Raw genomic sequence first — 15,912 nt, forward strand, 5'->3', positions numbered from 1 at the left:
TCCGATCCGCTGGTCCGGTCGTTCGTTTCCAACAATTTTCCTCGTTCGTCGGCGTCGTTGGTTACTTTTTTACCAACGATTTTTTGCCCAATCGATCGTTCGTCGTTCGATTGTAACGATAAAAATTGGAAGTGTGTACGCACCTTTAGAGCTACTCCAAACTGCCTTCTCTGCAACTCACTTTTCTCTATAGACCGCATTGCCTTTTCACAATCTCGCATTATTCCCAACAACCTGCAAAAAAAAAAAAAAATTTGAGGCTCAGTGATTGGCAAGCCAAAAGAATTGTATAAAAAAAAAAATAGGACACTTATGAGAATAACGCACAGCTCTGCCCTTTACTGTAAACCTTTAGCGTCCTCCTAAGAGTCTCTTTACATTTTGCCTTTACCAGCCCTTTAATTGCTGCTTTTATTTTATAGCCCAGTGAACATCCTGGAAATTTTATACGTGTTCTGTAGAATATTTGTTTTTGCAAGGAGGAAGTGAGAAGTGATGTCTGCGAAGTCACTTTTGGAGCAGCGTAATGTTGTCCACAGAAGGGAGAATGCAGCGTCTCAGTGAGTCATACAGTGAGAGCTTGTCTCTAGATAGACATCTTTGGCGTCGGACAGCAGGAAACCAGCTCTGCTATTTACCGAGGGGGGAATTTTTTAGCTCCGGGGTATAGTTAAATGTTGTCTGTGCAGAAGCCACGCAAAGAGACGTTTTGTGTTTAAGGTTATGAGGATATTTTGTGTCCCTGATGCATAAAACCAGCACAGCAGTTCTCTGATAATTCATCACTGTAATTGGGTTTCCTCGCCAGAGGAAGCTAAACATGGAAAACATCAGGCGTGTTTTTGGAGAAAGTGACTGAAAACACCATTGGCCATTTCATTTTGAACATGTTCCTCTTGATTTCACCAAATTTACTGTCATCGTAGTGCTAGCCAACCCACAAAGGTGGCCTTGGTTTACATATAACCCTTAAATGACCAGAAAAATTCACACCCAGAGCCAGTTTTTTCTGTTAACCTAATAATACATCTTTGGGTATTTGTCAGTGAAGTGATATTTGCAACGGTCATTGGGAATTTATAAGCCTTTAATTTACTATACTTCTTTTATAAATACCTTTTTATTTGTTTTTTTTTTTTTGTTTTTTTTTAAACTGATTTTTTGTTGAACATTTTCACATACAAAGACAACCAGGCTTATACAGCAAAACATCTCGTAAACACAGCATACAACCTTTTATTTGTTTATTTCATCATAAGATGACAAATAGGCAAAAAAAGGGTAGTTTAATTTTTTTAGTACTACAAATATAACTAACAAGTACATTAATAAACTGGGGCACATTGCCATTTTCACATTGCATTTGCATCTCTAAGTTGTTTTTTTGCAATAAATGTAACTCCAGCCTGAATTCAGTCAGCATGATTAGTTATCACTGGTCCCCAGTCAGAGGATGGAAGACCAAAACTTGTCATAGCACAGTCCGAGAACTAGGTAATACTGGGATACAAAAATGACTTATGGCTTATCTTTAACCATGAAAGAAAACCTAAACTGGCTTAACATATTTTTAAGGCTCTGAAATACAGCACCTTGTCCTTTTCTCTTTGAGACCCCCTGGATCCTAAGATGGCCATGGACCTCAACTTTCTTACAATTTAGGATTTATAAGCAAATAATATCTCACAACTTTTATAGTCCTGTTCTAGTTTTTGTTATCAGTATTATTTCTACTTTCACTTGAAAATGTCCTAAAGTGTAAATGTGTTAACCCATACTGAACTTTATTTCCTCCTATGCTAAATAAACCAATTAAGGATCGTTTTGCCAGAGAGCCAATAACTACTCTTTGCCATTGCACAAGGAGGGCCTATGGAGACAACACCTGTGTACTGTCCAGTGCATTAGAAATTATTTAGGCAGGGCAGACAACACATGCTAAGCAATTTAGAGCTGTGTTGTCATGTTGATGCGGAAAATAGGAGCCACATTATGTTTTTGCCACATTGTCATTTTTCTATACTTTCTTTATATAATGGCCCTAGAACCCTTTATCCCCTGTGGAGGAGCATTTTTACTTTTTTCAGTGCACTTGTCCAGTCCAAGTCATCCCCCACTTCTATTCATCACAGGCTCTTGTTCTTTCTGGTGCCCTAGGTGGGCTGCTCTAAAACACAAATACATAGGTCTCTCAACCAGTGTTCCCTAAAGATTATTGGGTGGTTTATTCTCCAGTAACTACCAAAAGTTTCTAATATCAGTGCTGGGACTAACTCAAGCAATATAAATAGGGGGACGTGGCTCTGAAATCCCCAAACAACTGTTGCATTTTTTTTTTATTGCCAATAATTACCAAAAACGAAATTATGATTTTTAGGATGGATTTGATACGTTTATGCGGTTTGCTTTCTTAATTGTAATAATTATTTGCTGTTTTAGGGTGCCACAATAAAAAAGGATGAGAACACTGGAGCAATTGTGGTGGCCAGGATAATGAGAGGAGGAGCAGCTGACAGAAGTGGTGAGATATGGAAATGAAGATTTATTTAAAATATGGAAATATACAGGATGTATGGATAGAAGATAGATTTTTTATCTTGAGATCTTTATCTCCATGTGACACAGGGAAAGTGTAGAATGTTTAAGTTATTATACTAGTTTATACATTACAAATACAAACTATATTTGTATATTTGCTTAAAGCTTTTTTTGTAGGACCTTCCTGTAATAAAGACCAGTCACTGTTGCTTTCTCTTCTTGTTCATGGTGACTGGTCATGTACACCCTCCTTTCCCTTTCCTCTAGTTTTCTGCAGACAATCTGTAGTGACTAAATATATCTAACGTAAATAATTTTAGCCTACAGTTCAGCTTTAAAACATTTTTTGATATACCTTTCCTATTTTTGTTCTATTTAGTTATTGTTGGAAATATGATGATTTATTGTCTAGCCACAACCAATCATCTTTGGATGAGATAATATACTCAAAATGTGCATTATAGGGAAGAGCAGTAAAGCAAAACCATTGTGTAATACTGGAACACAAAATCGGAGGTTGGATATGTCATGAACATTTATAGCTACCACCAAGTACATACTTCATTATAAATTATATGTAGAAGCAAGGGAAGTATAACCTATCACAAAAGATAATCTATCACAAAAGAGGATCTATTTTGTATGCATATTCTTAACAAAAACTTTTCTTCCAGGTCTTATCCATGTGGGTGATGAATTAAGAGAAGTCAATGGAATTACTGTAGAAGATAAAAAGCCAGAAGAAATCATCCATATTTTGGTAAAAAAAAAAATTGTCTAAATTTACATATCATGTTATAGAAATGCTACAGTACAAAGCTGGACCTTAGAATTCATTTTGTGTCCTGGTATCTGGATCTGGTCAAGGATTGAAAACATTTGTCAAATAATTAAAAATTATTCCAGGTTTGCTGGATCACCCAGGTTCTGCCATGATAGTTTATCTTCTCCAGTCGTGGAGAGCATTATTAAACCAGACCCATTGTGTGGTGTGATCAAATGAACAAGCAAATCATGGGGGAGCTCTCATCTGTCCTGTGAGTTACCCCATCCTCATCCAACACTCTGAAGGGCAGAATCGTCCATGTATGTGCCATGTTTTTAGGACCTACAATAGGAAAATGTATCAGACGAATTTGTCATGCAATAAAAATCTGTTCTGATCCATCTCTGGCCAAAACAGTCATAATTAATTTTACCCAAAACAAAAAAAACAAGAAAGCTGGTTACGGCAGCAGTTTTAGTTTGCAAATGTATAAAATGGCTACAGACTTTCAGAAATCTATAACATTCAGTGTAAAGGGACCGTGCCTATATTGGTGAGGTGATATCACAAAAGTTTATTTCTGTGTATCTCATTATATCTGTGTAACTCATTATACCTTTATTTTTGGCAGGCACAGTCCCAAGGTGCAATAACATTCAAAATCATACCAACTATCAAAGAGGAATCACCAAATAATGATGGAAAGGTAATTCTGTGATTGAATATTCACTTTTATAAGCTTCTCTTCTTTTTATCAGCTTCTCACCTCTTGGTTTCAGGTTCCCACAGTTACTTCCTAACTTTAACAGCCAATACCCCCACCCCACCTCCATGACACATAACTGTTCATACTCATGATCCTTGGATTAATGTAGAGTCGTAAAGCCTTATGGGATGCATGATGTAGATATCCCTGGAGATTTAAGGCAGTGGCATCTACATAGTCTTCACCTAGGCCAGGTATAGAGAAAAGGTGGGGTATCTACTTTAGGAAAAGTATAGTTTTATTTGTAGAAGGCAGAAAAACTACACACTTCAGTACAGTCATTTCACGATGTAAAGCTTTTCATCATTTAATTAAAATCTGCATTAAAGGTTGTGGTTGTATCCGTTAAATTTCCAAAATCAAAAGGAATTTGTCTGGCAATACTGAAAATATTTTTTTTTTCATTTGGTCTTTTTTAGTCAAACAAAATTATCTTTTATATATTTTTATACCTATAAAACAGTAATATTTAAAATGTAACTGTACTACTGGGAGGGAATTAAACACCAAACTTGCCATATGGCTGTGAATATAAAATGTCCTCCTAGGACCACATCTTTACTGTGTATTCCTGCCCACATACTGCACTGTCACAGGCTCCTAAAACATATGACGATCTATGTTTAGCTGAAGACACACCACCAAGTGCTCTGTGTTTGGACAGCTTGTTGTCATGCCTTATATGATGGGAGTATCTCTAACAAAGTTTTGACAACAACAAACTGTACTGGGTAGTTTGACACAACCATGTTAAAACACTAAAGAACATTTTCCAAACTGGTGTCACTAGGTTTGAAGAGTATTATTGTCTAATTTATATATTTGTACTGTAACATTATCAGTACCCTTCACTGGAAACACATGAAATCAATATTTTGGTGGGTTGACCACATGATTTTGGTCATACAACATACTATATGTTCCTAGTCTTACAGTTCAGCAATCTATAAATTCATTGTTTCATATCCACCTGCCTATCTTTTTTTCTACGTACCTATCAAATAGTAGATTTTCCTTTACATGTAGGAATTGTAGGAGATTGCAGAAAGTAAAAAAATGGGGCAGTATAAAGTTACCACATTTTAGGAGTGGAGACATGGAGGATAGGTCAACACATTCTACTCCCATTAACTTTGCTTTGCATATCACTGTTTGGAATCATTCTTTTAATATGCATGTGTTGTTGACATAATAAAGGACATCAGGTATGTGTTATGAGTACTATGTACAGTTATCTTCTCTTGCAGATGTTTGTTAAAGCTCTCTTTGACTACTATCCTAATGAGGACAAAGCAATTCCTTGTAAAGAAGCTGGGCTCGCGTTCAGAAAGGGAGATATACTTCAGATCATGAGCCAGGATGATGCAACTTGGTGGCAGGCCAAACACGAAGGTGATGCCAACCCCAGAGCTGGATTGATCCCTTCAAAACAATTCCAAGAGAGGTTAGCTCTGAAAATACCTTCTCGCCATTTAATGGTTCTCTCCCATTTCCATCCTGTTCTCTCTCCCGCACTTTTTTCACTGTTTCTTTCACTCCTCTTCTCCGACTTTCCCTCTCCTTCTTTCTTTTCCTAGCTCTCTGTCCTTTCTCTTCTCTCTAACCCCCAAATCCCATGGTCTTTTTATTCTTTGCTCTCTGCTTACTCTTTTTCTTTCTTTAGGCATCTGTTGATCTACTTTCCATTTTTTTTAATATCTCAATGCTTTTTTATTACTTTGTCTTTTTATATCTTTTAATCTGTTTCTCTGTTTCTGTTACCCCACCCTACTGCCTCCTTTTTTGACCTTTTTTCCCTGAATTTTCACACTCTTCCTTAGCCCCTCCTGCTTATCCCCCATCCCCTCACTCTTTCCACCATCCCTCCCTCCCTCTTTGTCTTTGCACTTCTCACTTTTTTTGTCCTTTTTATGATTTAACATCAAAAAGCTACTTTGAACATTTCCATATTGTAGGTAGCTTACCAATTTCTGTTCGCAAATATCAAGGGTCACGACCGTCCCAAAATGAACTTAAAAACTCTTTTCACAAATATTTCTGACTTCCTCGCTTGTCTGGCCAAAAAAGCCTAATGACAGAAAACGATAGCGCTTGTTCTGATCCAGATTGGAACGAGACCATATGGAAAATAGCACATCAGTATCACAGGCCCATTGATGCACTCTACAGGAATAAGTATTGTAACATTTTCTGGACCAGTTACAAAAAAAAAGTAACTGCAAAAAAAAAAAAAAACTTTCTGCTTTTGGTTTTATCAAATCTGAGATAGATTAGGTAGTGCTTTAATTTTTTTTATATTTATCTTTCAAGAGACTTTACAAAATAAAAATAAAGGTATAGTAGTCTTTTGTGAGATGTGTTTCATAAAAATTCCTAATCCTGTAATGGAGATGTTGAGTTTTCCTAGTTCTTGATGTACTTTCTCTTTCGACTGTAGGAGATTTGCACTAAGGAAGCCGGTCATCCTGACACAACCACAGAAAACTTCCAACAGAAAATCATGTAAGTTTATTCAGAGAGCAGAGCCGGTATCACACACGTTTTATATTGCTTTGAAATTCCCTGCAGCATATTTTTTTATATTTTGCTCATGTTGTTTATTAAACAGGATTCCAACCTTTGTGGTTCTGTAAGTCATATCCGGACAGTGAGGAAATGTTTTTATTTTATTGTTCCATGTTAATGTCATTTTTGCTTATTATTTTTAAAAGAGTTTATGTATGCATTTGTGTTTTTTGGAGGGTCTGCAAGTCAACTGTTTTTTCTTCCGAAGTATTTAACCTGACCGTATCACTCACAGAAAGTTTTATGTAAAGTATAATAAGCCAGAGCGACCAATCCCACTGCCTATCTAAATTAAATTTTAAAGGAGGCTGTCAGGGCAGAAATTTAGAAATTGTTTTTTTAGAGATCTTGTGATACTCATTTTTGCTTAACTATCTAATTAGTCAAACAGCAAATATGACCAATTGTGTATTGGTTGGCCATGATTATTATGTGTTTATTCCTACAGCCACATCAGTCTGAAAGCAAGCGATGTCTGATCTCGTAAGCTAAGCAGGGTTGAACCTGGTTAGTACTCAGATAGAAGAGCACCTGGGATTACCAGGTGCTGTAGATTAAACAAAAGCCAATCTAGTAGGTGTGGGAAAGCCAATGCAGAAAGGGGTAGACATTGGTTGTAATAGAGGATTCTATAATCAGGATGACTGACAGAATAGTTTGTTGCTTGGATTGCTTAAACCAAATGGTTTGCCGTTTCTCTGGTTCCCTGGTGCCAGGGTCCTGCATGTGGTCGATCTAGTGGAAAATTTGCTGGGAGGAGCTGGGCATGACCCAGATGTCTTGGCCCATGTTGGGACCAATGACAGAATGCATGGAAGATGAAGGAACCTTAAATCTCAGTTTATAGAACAAGGCTGCAAATTGAAGGGAATGACCTCCAGTGTTATTTTCTCTGGAATTGCCATGCAACATAAAACCTGTCCTTTAAAAAAAAGTCAGCATTAGCTTTTTTGTATATCCACTCTGAATGTTTATTTTAATGTGTCTGAGAAAAGATTTGACTGTGGTTCCCAAATCCAGAAATCACACCAAACCTGCAAGTAAAATTGGTATGTGGAAAATAAAAGGAAGGTTCCTTATGGTTTCCGTGCAGACAGTTGCTTCTCACTGGATTCTATTGAGTTTATTTAATCACCAAAGAATTGTTTCCAGTATATAATTAACTATACATAGATACTTTTACATTTTCAGTGGATTCAATTACTGCTTTGAAACAATATCTCAAAAATCATGAAGGCCACATCTCCTTTTCTAACAAAGTCAAAATATAGATCTGAGCCTAAATACAGCGTTTTAAAAAGATCAGCCTCAACCAGAGCTTGCTTGAAGGCCAACTTTAGCTGAGACTCTATCTTTATAATTTTGTTTAAAGATTGTGGAGGGTTAGATCCTTTGTCAGTCATCATTTGGAAATTATTACTCATTTTATTTCCCTTGGTCACCAGAATAGGAAATGATGTGATAAGGACCGAAAATGTGTGAAAACACCATTCCTAATATACTGGTATTACATTTTGCTACCTGTGTGTCAAGGTTTAAAAACAAAGATACTTACCCTAGTGAATTGACTTTGTAAATTAGGCCTTAAGACTGCAAAAAACAATCCTCATGTAGTGGTGGTCTTTCCTTAATTTATCTAAAACAAAATAAAAAAAATAGAGCCCTGGCAGTAATTGGTCTTTAAACTGGCTTTGACTGATGAATTATCATGATTCCTATAAAAAGTCTTTGTATACAGAATACTCCTTCCTGTAGTTATAATAGGCATGTGTGCCTCGGAGTAATTAAGGAACACCATTGTGCTTCCTTACAAGACATTCAAGGTCTAATAAGGATAAAATAGGACTGATTTCATACATTTTATCTGGACAGCTGGTTTTGCTTTAAAGGAAGCTTATGTAAACCGATCTAAGTAGCCACCCACTTAGGCCTCTTGTTTGCCTCACTAAACCGGCAGCATACTTGAAACTGCAATGGCAATCTTCTTAATCTAAAATCATTGTGCCTATTTTAATTAGTGGTGGCAGTTAGTTTAAAGCCTGCGTTAACAGTCCCTCGGAGATATGCTCAGAATTTCATTTCCACAGAGAAAAATTGGATTAAAGTGATTGCACTAACACACAATGCAGTCATGCACCAGGAGCTATGACCACTGGTGACTCATCAAAAAGTTGGCGTACGGCCCTTCCGCACTGCAAGCACCTTCATCTGCAGACAAATTAGGTCACTTATGAGAAACATATCTTGTTTGTTCATCCTTCCATACAACCACATCTAAAATTACTGGACATGGTAAAACGATATAAACCTAGCTGTAGTTTATGTAGGTTTTCTCCACTTAATGTATCCTTTTGGAACGTTTACCGCATAAATGTTTTTGCTTATAGTACAGCTCTTGTTTACATTAGTAAAAGCACTTTTACATTTTTTTTTCTGAAATGTTGCTGGCCGAAATACAGGATTTTAAAAGTAGTGTAGCTGATGGCTGCTATAGCCATATTGTGCATACATGCTATGTGCAATTCGGATTATAAAAAAAATAAATAAAGTCACACAAAAGTAATCAGAAGCAAAGAATTGTAAAATAAATGGTTGAAAACATAATTGTTTCAGTCCTTTCTGGGCAAAAAACAAATATTTTATTATATAATATTTCCTACCCTCCTAAATCCATCCTGCAAGGTCCCCCCCCCTTTCAATGTGAAACCAGGTATATTGTCCTAAATATGCCACCCAGATCCTTAGCCAGTACTGCTTCTAGTGATTAGGAATTGATAATCCAGCACTGTAAAATGCCTCTGCTGCTCTAATCTCTACCATCCCCTTGGACTAACATCATGCTTCTTCTGGATGGGGAGAGGACCCCACTATTGGACAGCCAATAGCAAGTATCTTTGTCACACAGGCAGGACAACAAGAAACCTATCTCTGTAATCAGAAGAAGGCTCAGGACGGGATTATCATGTGGCCGCAGCTTTAGGTGAGTAAAAATGGGTTTTAGATTTTTTTTCAAGCCAGTGATCAATTTGAAGGAGTAGAAGGGGGTGTCAGAAGATCCACTACATGTGCTTCAGCTTTTATTTAGATTAGTTTGTGCAGCAAGCGTTTGCTGGTTTGTAAAAATTTTTAGCAAGCTTCAAGAGGATTTTGCTGACAGGTGTTTGAGTTCCCCTTCCCACCTGCTATTTATTTTTCCCCAAACCTACCAAATACAAACCTTTATTTAGTGTGGACCTCCAGCTGAACTAAATTTTCTGTTCCTTTGATCCAGTGATCTTCATGCTGAAATTCTCTCCCCTTAACTAAGTTCAAGCGGACAAATCTATAGTTAATTTACAAACAGATGCCGGCCTGCTGAGGGTACAACCAGGGAAAGTTTGCTGACTCTCAAATTTATACCTGATCTTGTTGGCAGCACAGTGGCTCAGAGGTTAGTGCTCTGGCTTATGCAGCGCTAGGTCCCAGATTCGAGTCTCGACCAGGACACTATCTGCATGGAGTTTACAGGTTCTCCCTGTGTCTGCGTGGGTTTCCCCCGGGTACTCTGGTTTCCTCCCACGTCCCAAAAACATGCAGTTAGGTTAATTGGCTAGACTGTAATAAAGACATATGCTTGAGGTAGGGACATTAGATTGTGAGCTCTTTTGAGGGACATCTAGTGACATGACTATAGACTTTGTACAGCGCTGCGTAATATGATGGCGCTATATCTTAAACTTTAAAAAATAGTTCCTCTTTAAAATGTAATATTCGTTACTCCCAGACTAGTGAATGAATGCAGCTTTAATGGCTTCAATAAAATATTGAAAAACCTTGTAACCTCTTTCTGTACAAGTATGTGTGTATAAGTATTGTAAGCTAGGCCTTCAGAACTCTCCCTTCAAATAAAATTCTTTTTCCAAGTTATTTAAGTAAGTTCCTGTTTTATTCTAACCCAATAGTCTTTGGGTAGTCCATTAATGTAAAGCATGATCTTTTAGCGATCAGGGCAGCCTTGGTCCTGACATTTAGGTAATCCAGAACATGGCCATCCTTTTTAACCAACCTTCCATTGTTCTAGACAGGTTTAAATCCTGTCCTGCTTTTAAAACTAAAAACAAAATTAAATAGATACAGACTAAAGATCAAGGCAGCTTTATGCAGCTTTATGCCACTATACCACTACTGAACTCCATAGTAATGTCCCTAGGATTGTTGTGCTTTATCCAGTTTGTATTTGTTGTGATGTGGGGCTTCATATCTGAAGAGCATTGGTTTCAGAACATTTGAGTTAAGTTATATTTCAAGCATTTTTCCAATGGTCTCTAGAAAAGAGTTTTCTTATAGAAAATTTTTTATACAACTCTATTAAATACTCATCTAAAAAGTCATCTTTGTAGTATACCTGTAAGCTCATGTAAACTAAGCGTAAAGGAAAAATTGCTTTTTGATGTGAAAGACTTTTAAATACAGTTTTTGTTCTGTACCCTATTTGAATTTGGTTTGTTTGTGACTTACTAAGACTATTATTTGGGTGTTAGCATTTATTGAAGTGCAATTGAAAAGGCCATGTCATTTAGTAATTGTTTTAGGGTTTGTTTTAGGTTTTTGGATTCATACTACTACTACTACTACATCATTAGTACAACTTATTTGTCCATCAGAATCACATTTTGTTTTATTGCATTGAGTTTCTTCTAGCTCCTTTCTGTGCTTTTCCTTCTGAGATGCATTCCACATAAATGGAGCCTACAACAGTTTATTCCCCTTGAAAGTTATGTTCCATGTGTTTGCTTGTAATACCTACCAGGTTCCAACCTTTAATTGCAGTATTACTTTTGAGAGGGCTGAACCTTTAAACACTGGTGCCAGTCAGTCATAATTATCATCAGATACATGAGTGGAATACATACTATAGTGTAATTTGCCTTCTGTAAACTTCTGCACTGTAAGGGAAATCAGTGAGTAGACCAAAGCAAGAAAATCCAATGCGTTCGTGAATGCTAATAGTATCCATTGCATGTCCTGCTTTTTTTTTTTTTAAACATATTCTCGATATAGCTAGTATGTGCTTTGGGAAATGTGTTTAATGTTAATGTAAACGGCTTACTACCCATTCGTTCTAGACAAAGCATTCCTTAGATTGATCTGTATCTACTCTTCTTTTCTGGCATTAGGCATAATATTTTGTCTGAACAGCATTTTTTTTTGTCTCTTGAACCACTAACATTTGAAAAAGACGACTGACAAACTGAAGCATGTAAAGGTGGAAAAGATGTGGTTTATATGTGAAAATAAAAATGTTCAGAAGATGAAATTAAGCTTAACCCGAGCCTAACTACATTAACTACAGTACATCACACTGTTAACAGTCCAGTTTCTGTTTGGAGGATCCGTTGACTGGGCAGAGTGAAAATTCTGTTCTAATATTGGTTCCCTATAGATATGTTGCACCAACATCTTCTGTCAGCTGTCATTTCCTCTCTATTGACATAAGCACAAAGATTTGGTTCAACTTCATGCTTATGGTATGTATGTGCCATATTTATCGCAGTAGGTGGAGCCACAGGCTGCCCAATCATGCATGCACATCCACCTGCCTCTGAGGAACCAAGGCATAATTAATCTTTTGTTTTATGGCCTTAGTTCTTCCCAGATGCTCTTTTAAGCTTGTCACAAAATTTCAGATTGCTGTAAAACTAACAAAAATTTGGTATATATACAGGAAATGTTTTTGCTTACCGCCTTATAAAATAACATGTTCACACTCAGCAACTGTTAACATTCAGTGCATTTAAAAAAATGTGTTTCTTTCTTTTTGGCTGTTCTAAGATGAGGAAACTGTTGAGTATGGTAGGTGAATGTTTTTGTTAAAAATATAACGCTTTCCTTTCCTTGGTATATTTGCAGCACATTTAATAATTTCCTTTCCTTTTTTTCCTCCCCCTTTTTTGCTTCTCAGAGGAAATTGAAGGTACACGTACAAACGTTTCTTTGCTTTGCCAGATAACTTTATTTAGGCAACATGTGTTCAGAATCTAGTTTGATGTAGTTCAGAACACACTTAGAATACAATATACTTTCCATATTTCCTTTACAACTCTCAGCGCTGTCCTCGTTTTGTCTTTTTTGTTTTCTTATATGGAGTGATGCGTTTTCCGTAACTGTTTTTGTTTTTACCCATATGGGACTTTTTATTACTTGTTTTATTTTATTTTTTTTGTATACTGTTGTATATTTTGTGTATGCTTTAACGCATTAATGTGGCCCTTTGGGACTACAGTACAAAAGCATTTGTGGTTTGCTACTGACATCAGTTTGCAAGTAGTTTAGATGGGTGTGTTTAAATATTGAGTTAGATACAATAGAAGCAGTAAGCATTTATTTGTTGCTGCATTTGCCATGCATCATTTTGCATTGTTGTTTGTTCTTTATACACGTCAGTGTGAATGTATCTCAAACGGATCACAACCTGATCTCAAACTGATGTCGAATGCTAGCTGTTTTTCCTGAGTTTTATTGCTGGTGTGTCTGAAGCCTGTGTGCACTAGCCCTCAGCCTGTACTCATTGGAAAAGTTATTTTATGGGCAGAACCAATATTCCTGGCTCTCAGTAGCACATTCACCTAGACAGGTGCAGACTCTGTCAAACTTTTGCCAAGTACAACTCTTGAACTGAAATCTTGAAGAATTGGAGACCTGTTTTTGATACCGTGATATGCATTTATTAGACATTTATTACTGTATAAGTGCTATTTGTTCACTGCAGACATTCATTCATAAAGATTGTTGGCAGTTCTGTAAGAAATTGTATTCTACCATGGAGGTAAATCAAGAAGGACAAAACTTTTTTAAACTGTAGTTGGAGCCTAAGAAGGACCAGATCAGTCTGCATACCCATTTGCCCCACCTGTTCGTAGGGTGCTCTTAATAAAAGGTTAGGTTGTAAAGGTGGCACACCTCTCACTCCTAAATTGTTCACTTGACGTATTTTCATTGTTATCAATAAACAATAGGGACACAGAAGCAAACCTTTTAGTAATGGTCTGATGAATCTGGGCATTCTAAAATAATTAGTCAATAAAATACATCAGTGGAGGGTTAATGAAAACTGCTTTTCAGAACAATTCATTGATCCAGCTCTGCAGGCTATATGTTAATCCTAAATTTTCCCATAAAGGTCAAATTTACCTCTGTACCTTGCTTACCTTCCTATTGGTGTAGTCCCCAACTACTTCTAAAGTGGCAGAAGAGGTTAGGGCTGAGCTAGACATCTATAGGAAATTTCGTTTTTTAAATATAACTTCAAACCCCTATTTATATTATCTTTTAAGTGCAGATACCTTTATTGCTTGGGGACAAATATTAACCTTGTGTAGAGGTAAATTGGAGGAGAAGTAGTACGCAACAGTTTTTTTTAATTATCAAGCACTTTACATCCTATATTGTACCTGCCCCTGTAAATTACACCCTTGATGATTGATTCTTTTCACCCTGATTAGCTTATTTTTTAAACCTACTGGCCAACACTCAATGTCCCTTTATTTTTTTTCCACATAATAAATAATTTTGTGATATAAAGTATTAGATCAGTCCCTGTCAGCTTTACAATTTCATGTCGCCAGTCAACTGAGCACGATACCCAATACAGACAATGCCACAATGGGAATTTAATCCAGGGCTCTATCACTAGACCACCAAGCCATCAAAATGATCCACTGTAACAAAGACAGGTCCTGGTTCCAGGAAGATTGGGACTGCCAGCATCTATGCTTGAGAATTATTATTGGTTCAGCCCATAACAAAACTGCCTCCAGTGTTTGCACTTAACAGGTCTACTTTAATCTGAAAGCTCAGGAGTGCTTTAATCTTTTCTGTTAACAATGGCAAACAAGCTGATATCACAAATTAAAGCTGCTTTGTCTGTAACAGCACAAAAATGTATTTTTTTTTTTTCGTTAAATCAGTAAATGTAATAAAAATATGTCTAAAGATGTTTCTCCATGTCTTAAAAAGTTTGAAGAGCAGCATCATAAAGAAAATCACTTACAGCCATTTCTTGAGAGTTTTCAGCTTCTCTGTCATCATTCAGAAAAACTAAAGCACTTTCCAGCATTTTCCACACCTGCTTTGTTCCAGTTTGTTGCTTCCAGTTTGAGATGTTGAGTTGGAATTACAGTAGGAGAATATAAACATTAAGATTTCTAGGTATTATGTATTTTTTTCTTACCAGGATCACTTCTGTACTTTTAATTGCGATAGACGTCACCAACATAACCACAATTTCTTGGCCCTTCTCATTTTCATTGCCTCTGAAGCTTTGTTTCTAGAGTCTGTATCACAGCAATCTGCTCTAGTTTTGCACTGGTAGCCAAGGCCCATATGGCAGGAGGATAATTGTTCTATGCCAATCATACAGTGTGTCAATAGCAATCACATTGTAGAATAGCCAAAGGGCCATTTGTAAAATAAATATTACATCTGCTTCTAGCTACTTGATATAGAATCCTGAATGCTCCTGCTTACAAACCATCTGTGATCTTTTTTTTTCCCTAACATCCCCTCATATATGGTCAGTTTAAACCACTACAGCAAAAACTGGGGACATTAAAATATTTACATATTCATAAAGCCCATTAAAGCTTTCATATAATTGCAATGCAGTTATGCTACATATACAGTAACAGATGATTACTTCCATTTGGCACACATGCTGACCAAAACAAACATAGTAATTCATGTATATGCAGCCTGGCTTTATTGCAGTATGTGGATATCAGGGAATGTGACAAGCTTTCCTGATGGGAAGCTATTCAGTATAGCTACATAGGGAATCTCTTGATGTTCATTCAATTCAAAGCTGCAACAAATCATACCTATTATGCAGGAAACACAGCTTGTGCAAATAAGGCTCTCTATATGTCCGTGCAAACTTAGGATCTAAATGCAGAAAAACCATAGGAAAATCACATTCACACGTGTATCTATTGAAAAAACTAGAACTACTGCATTCCACAGTCCTCACCTTTTTGGGGTTAGTTCTTGCTGGATTACAAGGCAGTGAGATGAGAAGCAGCTGCAGTTTTTTTTCCTATGTTGGAGAACCCCTTTACAGCATGTAAAGCTGTATTTTGTGGCTGCTACGTATAAATATTTATGACTAGAACTGAATCCCAGTGTGTTCTGCCAGCCACTGTACCAAGACTGTTTACAACACAGAATAATAAAAAAAGTACATTTTATCATAATTATCCCAGTAAATGAAGGTATTGCCCAGCCATGTGCAACTCAGTTGTGA

The 15,912-nt window shown here is 36.7% G+C and overlaps 1 protein-coding gene across 2 annotated transcripts in view; it reads left to right on the plus strand.

Annotated features, from left to right (window-relative positions):
• The window catches only part of MPP7 (MAGUK p55 scaffold protein 7), a 235,597-nt gene that overhangs the window by 149,063 nt on the left and 70,622 nt on the right, over positions 1-15,912 (plus strand). For both annotated transcript variants that reach the window (XM_072412676.1, XM_072412677.1), the window contains exons 8-12: positions 2,440-2,521; positions 3,213-3,298; positions 3,936-4,010; positions 5,318-5,514; positions 6,508-6,572. In XM_072412676.1, coding sequence (XP_072268777.1) covers positions 2,440-2,521; positions 3,213-3,298; positions 3,936-4,010; positions 5,318-5,514; positions 6,508-6,572 — 505 coding nt within the window. The remainder of the gene's footprint in view (positions 1-2,439; positions 2,522-3,212; positions 3,299-3,935; positions 4,011-5,317; positions 5,515-6,507; positions 6,573-15,912) is intronic.

The sequence above is a fragment of the Pyxicephalus adspersus genome, chromosome 5, assembly GCF_032062135.1.
Source record: "Pyxicephalus adspersus chromosome 5, UCB_Pads_2.0, whole genome shotgun sequence".
Lineage (NCBI taxonomy): Eukaryota > Metazoa > Chordata > Amphibia > Anura > Pyxicephalidae > Pyxicephalus > Pyxicephalus adspersus.